The 9739-nt window shown below is 44.4% G+C and overlaps 1 protein-coding gene across 5 annotated transcripts in view; it reads right to left on the minus strand.

Moving 5' to 3' along the window:
• The window catches only part of UBR4 (ubiquitin protein ligase E3 component n-recognin 4), a 77918-nt gene extending 68369 nt beyond the window's left edge, over nucleotides 1-9549 (minus strand). For 4 of the 5 annotated variants that reach the window (XM_084494836.1, XM_084494835.1, XM_084494834.1 and 1 more), the window contains exons 1-13: nucleotides 9390-9548; nucleotides 5455-5552; nucleotides 4608-4711; nucleotides 3807-3936; nucleotides 3562-3701; nucleotides 3128-3230; nucleotides 2441-2582; nucleotides 2152-2276; nucleotides 1329-1453; nucleotides 1001-1060; nucleotides 693-883; nucleotides 362-461; nucleotides 132-269 (exon numbers count right to left, since the gene is read on the minus strand). In XM_084494836.1, the coding sequence (XP_084350962.1) occupies nucleotides 132-269; nucleotides 362-461; nucleotides 693-883; nucleotides 1001-1060; nucleotides 1329-1453; nucleotides 2152-2276; nucleotides 2441-2582; nucleotides 3128-3230; nucleotides 3562-3701; nucleotides 3807-3936; nucleotides 4608-4711; nucleotides 5455-5552; nucleotides 9390-9523 (1590 nt within the window). In that variant the 5' untranslated portion in view covers nucleotides 9524-9548. Of the gene's footprint in view, nucleotides 1-131; nucleotides 270-361; nucleotides 462-692; nucleotides 884-1000; nucleotides 1061-1328; nucleotides 1454-2151; nucleotides 2277-2440; nucleotides 2583-3127; nucleotides 3231-3561; nucleotides 3702-3806; nucleotides 3937-4607; nucleotides 4712-5454; nucleotides 5553-9389 lie in introns of all 5 variants that reach the window. The other variant, XM_084494837.1, reaches the window with a different exon arrangement.
• Nucleotides 9550-9739: the final 190 nt, after the last annotated feature.

Genomic DNA, 9739 nt, shown 5'->3' on the forward strand with positions numbered 1-9739 from the left:
TCTTCTAACAGAAGAATTCTAACTACTTCTTTGCATCTGCATAGTTTATAAAGAGATAATTTTGCATGCAGATGATACTCATTAGGAGTGGCTGAGCTATAGAACTTCCCCAGCTGTATGCCCGTTCCTACCTTTCTGTAGGATGTAGATAGCAAAGTCAACAACAAATTAGTGAGAGGTACAGAATCTATCAGCCTCTGGATTCTCTGTATTGATGTGCTTTGAGCCATGATATCCAGCACTGCTGGTGGACCATCACTCTCCCAACCCTGTAGGACAACGATGAAATGAGAATTTGAAGTGTCTTTCGGTGGAAAAGGCAAAGAACCTTTCACAAGAACCACACACACTACCTACACACCTTGTGTAATGCCTCCACTTGCAAATCTTGAAAGAGAGATGACAGCAATTTGATGGCATGATTTGCTAGCACCACTGACAGAACACCAAACCCTTGATGTCTACAGAAAAATAAAAGATACAATGTAATTTCAAGGGAAAAAAAAAATAAAAAAGATTGAGTGAAGTGACAGGAACTGCTTTGATAAACCAAGAAAGAAGAGATGACTACTATATTTCAAGAATCAAGACTTGAATTTCCAATGGGGAGACCAACAGGACTCCATAGTAGTTGCCTGCTGGACATGGTTAGATACATGGACAATGATTACTTCAGTGGGGTATTTACATACCCTTTCCCAGGTCCTAGTTTGGGAGACCCAACGCCCTCTTTCGTGCGAGCAATAATGTCTCTGACGCGAAGAGCAGCCAATGGATCTTTCTCCTTCCCCTTATCAGCCAAGGCCGTGGGGCTGAGGTTCAAGATGAGGAAGAGACTGTTTAGCAAACACCAAGCCCCAAGCAGCTGGAAGTTCTGATAATGCTATCACCCAAAAAGTGGAGGCAAAAAAAAAAAAAAAAAGAATCGTGTAAGTCCAAATGCCAAAATGCATCAGCACAAAAACAGTGAGAAAGCTTCCTGAAGAGAGACAGATCTTACCTCACCCCCTGCACGGCGTGAATTGCTGATGGCTTGTCCAATCATTTCATAGATTTCAAGCTGCAAATGAATCCCAAACCACAGTAATGTTTAAGCACTTGATTGGGCAATAACCAAACCACCTTTTAAACCACACTAAACCACACTTTTAAAACTCCAGACTGTTTTTTCCCCTCCACAATTAGCCACCCAATTACTTGATCCGCCAGACTAGTGCCTAGAAATAACAGATATGTACTGCAATGGAAATAAATACAAATTCTACACACTTCACTTGCCGAGAACGAAAACAATACACACACACACACACACTTTCCCATCTACTTACACATTTCTGTACAATAGTAGCAGCATCATTTTCATAATCTTCTTCTTTAGAACTTGTTGACCCAGTCCGAACCTGCTGAGTGCTACCCACATGTAGGATGGCCATGCAAGTTGCCACACTCACACCTGATTGAAAACAAGGTAACAGTCTTCTTAAGAGCCAATCTTGGGACTCAACGTTGCCATTTAGTACACAAAAACAAGCAGTATTAAACATGCACATGAACTCAGGAGAGCTGTGAATATATATTCTTGCAGCTGAGAGATTAAAAAAAATCTTTCTGAAGTACACCTAAAACAGCAAGGTTTTGTCCTACAGAAGTAAGCGTGTGAAAACAAGTAAAGGAGGAAATGTTTTACCACGTAATTCAATTCCATTTGTAAGGCAACCTTCTTACTCAATTACCAACTCTTTAAAATCTTACCCATACCAATATAAGCCCTCAGGATTCTGGAGTACTTAAAACCACCCCAGGGAAGCAAGGATGATTTGGGGATATAACCAATTAGGCTGAAGGTATAAGAATCACAAAAATGTATTACACTCTCAACATAAGAGAACAGAAATTACAGGCAATTAAGAATGTGTAGAGTCACTGAGTCTCTCAGAAACTGACAAGAACATTTGCAGAACAAATTTGAACTGCAGTACCACCAGAACAATGTTCACATTACCCAGTCCCCACACTATGCAGCATGGTGCATAACTTTCAGGTCTGTGAGAAATAAAGGTGGGCTGAGCCTCAGACATGTAGGTAACAAACAAGAGCAGAAGCAAGAGCAACTTTAAGCTCTTAAAAAAAAAATTTAAAAAATCTATTTACCTGCATAGAGACAGCTGAGAGCAAGAACAGTCACATCTTGGAGCCGCGTGGGTGTCAGGGGCTCCAACACAGGCAGAGACAGAGTATCCAGTGCCATGGTCACATCTATTACCAGTGAGTGAAATCTACAGAAACGACACAGGTTAAGATTCAACAATGCAATATGCAATGCACACATCACACGTCCATAGGAACAACACAATAATAGATACCGCATAGCTAGTACATTTATTTTCTCTCATATGGTGTACTCAACACATACCAAAGAAAAGTGACAACACAGTCTTACCCATTACGAACAGCAGTGGCATCTGCCACGGTGGCTGGCATAATAAAAAATGAGTTGGCTGACACTGCATCCTGAAACCGATTTATGTATCGCAAAAAGTATGGGAGGTTCAGGCACACTCTCAGCAATTTTTCAGAGCCACCTACCAAACAAAAACAGCAGTGTTTTATTGTTACTGTTACACAGGAGAGCTTCTGGGCAGAACTTCTAATGATCTAATAGTCATTAATTACTGACTTAATTATTCTTTGTGGTGAGACAACATCATCATAGATGAGGTAACAGGATAAAGACTAATTTACAACACATAAACCAGATGGTGAAGTTTTCAGCCAGTACTTGTAACGGGCATCACAAAGCTTTGTGTGCGTACATGGCACACTGGGTCTAATTCACACCTGCTCAGTAAGCCATCCCATTGGCTATTTTACATTGTCCACCTTTTCCTACAAAACACAGCTAACAGATACAAATACATTGAGCTCATCTCCTCTGCAATGAAGATAACTACATTATGATCACCACAATCCCCCAGGGTAACATAAGCATACATACAACCAAGTGAGTCCTAAAAAACAAATGCTACAGGTCAGAAAGTTTCTTCCTATTCAGAGCTGTCACATGTAATACAGGAGAAACATCTGCTACAGCACTTTAAGTCCCCAGTGCTAAAAAACTGATTCTTACCAAGTTCTTGCAGGCTGGCTACATTCTGAGCAATGAATATGCTTTTTGTCTTTGCTGCAGAGGTTTGATCTGTGGAAGCCTGATCCTCGTTTTCTCCTTCCACCTAAAAGCATGCACATACTAAATATATCATGGAAACATTAAAAATACAGGGCATTGCAATGAGTCTCTACAGTGCAGCAAGGCATGGCAGCAGCTGAACTCAGAAGAGGTACAAGTATCACTGAATACATCAGCTTCTATGAGGCAACAAAACTACCGTCGTCAATAGTAAACAGTAGCAAACAGTATTTTCTCATCTGCCAATCATCAACATGCAAGATTTAAAGACTTCACTTTATATATGAATATTAAAAAACTACCACTTATTGCCCTCTGTCCATAGCTGCACCAATATTATTAATACCACTCTTATTCTGGAGCTGTTTGTTTACCTGTGTCTCTGGCATGATAGATGGTGATGATGACACTCTAGGGTTAAAGACTGATGTCAGCTGATTCAAGAAGTTCATCTGCACTTCTTTCTGTCTTAGCTCTGGGCTCACTGGGGAAGCCAGCTCCTTCTGGTCCTCTACTGCAGAGGGAAAAGCAAAAACATCATCTCAAACGTCAAAAACGTAACATTTTCTATGCCTAACTCAAGTGCCACAGCGATAGAATCACCCATTGAAACACCTACCGTCAGAGAGGGTTTTGACAGTCTGAGGCAGCTTGGCTGATTTCATCATTGCTGTGAAAGTAATAATTTCAGTTCTATCCAGGCGGCTGCAGCCTGTGCACAGCCCCTTTATCAGCAGAATGAGGTGTTTCTACAAAGAAAAAGACATCAAGTACAATTTAAACTCTCTTGATTTCAATTTTTCCTTGGTATCATTTACCCTAAACCTCTGCATTACTAGCACTGCTGCAGCTACTGAAGCTACTGCAACATCTGAGATCCAATCTGATTTCAAACCAAAAATCATGATGGCCTACTAACTGCAGATAATTCAGGTCACTAACAATTTCCCACGTGCTTGTTGCAGAAATGCCCTGTAAAAGCTCTCTCTCCTATGACATGCTAAAGCTTAAAGATGACCCTATCAGAAGCTACACTGCACAAACACTTTTAACTTGCCTTTCCTCTTTGAAATAGATTTAAGCTCATTCTAAAGATTGAAATACAGGTGGGGAAGAACCCATCCTTAAAAACCTCAACAAACTGACAACCTAACAGATCGTTACACAAACCCAAATCAGAACATAGGAAACTGCAACAGAATTGAGATCTGCTTAAGCAAGGCTTCGGGCCACATTTCTTGCAGCTTGCTCTTAAGTTGAAATTCTGCAAAAAGAACGCAGAGGGAAGATTGATCCAGCAATCGGTTTCTACTGAAGTGCTAGATCTTCAACTTTTAAAGAATTTTGGTAAATTCTGCTTTATACAACAACATTACAACAAATATTTTGGCATTAAAGGCCAAAGTCCACTTGTGCTCACCTGTGAAACAGCACATGCTTCGTCTGGGTTCTCTAGCCGCAGCAATGAGAATTCAATCAGGACTTTACAAGCTGCTGCCACTGATTGCAACTGGTTTCTTGGTACTGAAAAAAGCAGATGCTCGCATCACTCAGTGCAAGTTTTTAAATAATGCAGCATAACACGCTCTTAACGCTTTCAGTAAAACAGAACGCTACACAACATGAATGCATATGCAATCTATCATGTTTAATACACAGACAATATAAATTCAGTCTCATTAAAATGTAACACAAGAAACGTCAGGAAAGCAAGGATAATACCTTCTACCCAGACAAATTAATACAGATAGATGTAACAGCTTCCCTAGCAATGTTTATTATTTAACACTGGTAGAGCTTAGAGAAAAAGCACTGAAGGACAAGAAACAAACTGAACAAAAGTACATTTTCACTGAAATTGACTGATTCTTTCAGCCAAAATGATCTAAAATATTTTGAGTCACAGTGATCATTAACTCCAGATCATTAACTCCAACGTAGTAACGTAACTGCTAAAGGATATTCCAAAAATCCTGACAATGGATTTAAACAATTCAAACAAAAAGTATTTTCCTAATTGAAGTCAGGACAGCAAATATGCAACCAAAAAGTCAATGCCTCCCAGTACTCAGTGGCCAAACGCTCTTATGGGCAAGTTTCCCTTTCCATCTCAATTGACGTTCTGTCAATATGAAATTTAGCAGCTCTGGTCTCACGCACTACATTAACATCTGACTCAGAAACAGGGCTTGAGACAAATACCCACTCTGGCCAACTTTTACTATATCCTAGTCATTATAAAGAAGCAGAGGATGGTGAACACTTACTTAGACCGCACACAGTAGTGATGTAATGTGTTGAAAGTGCAACGAAGGAGGAGTAAAAAGGCTCATACTGTTTGTCATGGTGCAAGATTTCCGATTCACTGCAACAGGAGAACAGGAGGTAGGTCAATTCGATACAGCACAGTAGCAGCTGCCATACAATGCTCAGAACGCGATGTATCTATTACCCGATGTAAGACAAGACCATTAAAATCACACGGTCTTTCCAAATCAAAGTTATGGGAACAGAATCTTCTTGCAGCAGATGTATCAGGGCATCAGGATCACTACCTATGCTAGAAGTCTAAGGAAGCACCTCCCAATATTGTCAGTATTTTTCCTTTGCATCATCAACAGGTCAGCCTCTCTACCAGTCTCTCTCCCCATCAATTAATCTTTAAATTACTCTAAACTCAGCTGCCCGTAAAGTTTGGGCTGTTTGTTCTGCTAATGCTAGGCAGGATTTGCCAGGACTGGAACCCAGGCATTCCCGTTTTGTCGAGGCACAGAATCAACAGGAGTTTTTATGCAATTCTGCAAAACAGAAGGATCAAAGCAGCCAATTGCATAACAACAACAAATACACAATGCAGCATCTGCACAAGCAGGACAGTGAGGAGCTTTAGTAGGTAACGCACAGCTGAGAAAAATACACCCGCTGTCACCAGCCTCATGGGCAGAGACTTGAAGTGACAGAGATCTGCATCGTTTTATCATTTTTCTCTGCACAGAAATCAACACGAAGCTCAGAGCAAGTTTAACACCAATTCAAACCAAAATTAAAAACTGTACAGCAAAACATTCACTAACACATTGAAAGTCAAGTCTCTGAGGCTTCTCAGTGAGGCTTGCAGGCCAGAGAGAACACCTCTTTGCACACAGAAACAGTTCTGCGAAAGGCAGCTGCAGCAAAGCTTCACATCGTGTCCCATCTCCACAGACGTGAAGGCAACCACACCAAAAGGAGACAGAGAGCTCTGCCTCCACGGCCTGGTCAGCCCGTGTTTTTTCCCGTGACAAAACTAAGCGGTGCGGATACCTGCTTATTAAATGCCTAAATTAATTGCTTTCCCATTTGCAGACGATAGAAGCTTTCATTCAGAGAGGTGAATGAGCAAGTCAGAAGAAAAGATTACGCGACAACTTCACTGACCACTTTAACCTTTAGTGTCGAAACACCAACACCAACTTCGTTGGCAAAAAATCTTAATTCTGGAGGGGCGGTGGAAAGCAGAGGGTGCCAGCCTGTCACAGGGCGCTGATCCCAACTAAAAGGATGATTTCTCAGATGTGGTAGCGCCTAGCACTGCTGCAGAGCACGGTGAAAAGACCCCATGTACCCCCATCACCCACCCACACGCAGCAACGTGTACGTAGCCTTTGGCACATGGGGAGAGGAACAGGGCCCTCTGTTCCCTGTCAGCCTGAACAGCCCCAGTTTAAGCCCAGTCACCTTCCCTTTTTCTATCCCAAGTCACTGTTACCAGTCACAATGGAAATCAGGGCTGAAACAGGAAAAAACAAACACATAGAATTCATCATTCCTTCCAGAGAAAGGAACAGAGAGAAATAATGAACAGTGCTGAAGCTTTGAGTTCCTAGCACTGAGGAATTTTTCACTTAGTCTACCCAAGAAACTGAAGTAGAAAAGTAGAAGTAGCTGTTAGGCTTCACTTGAAGTAACTGAACAGTGCAACGTGACTGAGGCTTGATGTCTTGCTCAGCAGGCTTCACCTCACCACCTCCTGCCAGAAGCATGCTGACGGGTGACAATCCTGGGACTGAGCGTGCAAAACAATTTGTGCTCCATGCTCAGCCACTGGCTTTGCTCACCTGCTGCTTTATGGGCAACTCTAAATTAGCAGCAGTAGGTGGATGCAACGTGTTTTATGAGAACAAATTAGAACAATTTGGGAATACCAGAATGCAAAAGAAACTGGCAGCTGCTAATTACCATGCCAGGCTGGGCAAGACACAACAGCCACAGGTACAGGAACAGAAAGATGCAGAAACCAGAACACAACAGCAATTTCACACGAACTGGACAGTAAGAGGTTTGAGTTTTATTTAAACAAGTCACGGGCTTGTTACGTTAATGGAAAGTGAAAGGCACCTGTCAGCTGATCGTCACCATCAAGTCCTTGTAAATAAAAAAGTAAGATAACAGCTTCATCTGTGACGTGCTCAAGTGCTTTTTTTGTACATACGGCAAAGTTTAATAACTTTAGGCTATTTTATTGTGATTTATTGCTTAAATAACGTGATTACCAGGGAAAAATCATTAGTCACGTTAACCAAGAAGCCCTCCTGTCAGTCTCAAATATAACACTTCAGCAGCAAATACCATCCATCTCTCCGTTCTGCTTCCAAACCTCAACCAGGCCAGAAATAGACCCTTTATGTAAGGCAGCAGGCACAAAGCAGCCTCTTCCTTGGAAAGGCACAACAGCAGGTGCAGTTCCCTCGCCACTGAAAACCATCCCTGAAAATCAGCCTCTTCTGACTGTCACAAACTGCATAAACCTGCTGCTGGGTCTTTCCAAGTCGGAATTTCTGTGATTTATGTCAAAAAAAGGCCAAAGCCTATTAATTCCTGAGTACTCGTACTAATAAGAGAATACCAGAGAGCTGATGATACTTAAAAATTAAACAGATGAGTTGTCAAGAAAACAACTGTATTACTTTATTTTGAAAAAAACTTATTGATTTCACTGCTGTTGCAGCAGGAAATCCAGCCTCTTTGTGGACAGCACCAAGCAACAGCTTTGCTAAAAGATCGAACAATCATCTTCTGAAAATAAAGAGAGAATGTACTTTAATTAGAAATCTAAAGATAAGTTATTTGTTGGGATAGAAGGGCACGATTCCACACGTGAATGGGCTACTCTTTCCCTCTGTGATTTGTCATGTACTGCGCACCAAGGCATGAAATAAAAGACACTGCCCTGCCTCAGGCCCACGACTTGTGCTGAATTCTGCTGGGTTTCGGCTGCAGCCAATGCTAGGCACGCAGCTCAAACCTAGGAGAACTGCTTAGGAAGTTTTGAGGGAAAATGGAGCCGTCAGCTCCACTGACAGAGGAAACAGACCTCTCCCAGAAGTCAAGCGCGCCCACTTGGTGTTTTGGTGATGTTATTCCACCGAAAGAATCCAATAGCAAAGTTGCACGTGGATGGTCTCTCAAAAAAAGATTAGCCTAAGAAGCACTTGAATCATGTAAATATTTGGTATATGCAGGCTTCCAGGTGAACTACAGCCACATAAACGTATATAGGCACAGAACATTGAAGTGAAGCATCTCTTGTCTGTATGTTCAGCCATTCTATATTTAACAAATCACCACAAGGATCCACTTTATTATCTTCCACAGTGCAGTGTTTATATATTTTTTGTCTCCTAACAAGCAATTGTGGTCAGGCTTGTATCTTTGCAACTGGCCATAACACCATGGCCTCCTCTGGCCTTTCAGATCCCAGAACAACCCATAAATCAAACCGACCCGCGCTGCGTGGAAAGGCTTGGGGAGTGGATAGGACACACCGGGATAGCTCCAGCAACCCGAAAGGCAAGCGGCGCTGCACTGTGACCCCAAGAGCGTTACGATGTGACCCCAAAAACGTTATGCTGAGCCCACAACCCGAGCGGCAGGGCGGAGGGGACACAACTGACGGGACCAGAGGCGAGAAATAACGGCGAGCCCGAACGGGGGAGGGGAGGGGGGGCGGTACCGGGGCAGCGCGGGGCCCCCGTTATCCACCGGCCCCTATTCGCCTCCCCCTCCCCCCCAGCCTCCCCTCACCGCCCCCGGCACCGGCTGAGGCGCGCGGCGCCGCCTCACGGGGATGAAGGGGGGGGGGGGGGGCGAACCGGCGCCGGGAGCGGGCCCGCTCCGCCCGCCCCCCCGTCCCCTCCACACAGCCGGAGGGGGCCGCCCTCACCTCTCGATAACGGAGGCGAGCAGCTGCGGGAGCTCCTTCATCTCGAAGGCCGAGTAGGAGGCGGAGAGCAGCGGCCGCACCGCCACCTCCCAGCCCGGCTCCGCCGCGGGCCCGGCCCCGCCGCCCGCCGCCATCTTGCCGCTGTGCTTGGCCGCGGGGGGGGGGGGGAGGGAGGGGGGCGGGGGCCGGAAGAGCCTCCCCGAGCCTCCCCCCGCCGCGCAGCACGGGACGGGAAAGCGGCCACTGCGCAGGCGCGGCCTCCGGTTGGAGGAGAGGCGCGCTCCCCCCCCCACCCCGGCGGCCCAGGCGCCTGCGCACTGCGTGAGTCAGCGCCTTCGGGGAGCGGCGCG

Source organism: Aythya ferina (assembly GCF_964211825.1).
Source record: "Aythya ferina genome assembly, chromosome: 21".
Taxonomy (NCBI): Eukaryota; Metazoa; Chordata; class Aves; order Anseriformes; family Anatidae; genus Aythya; species Aythya ferina.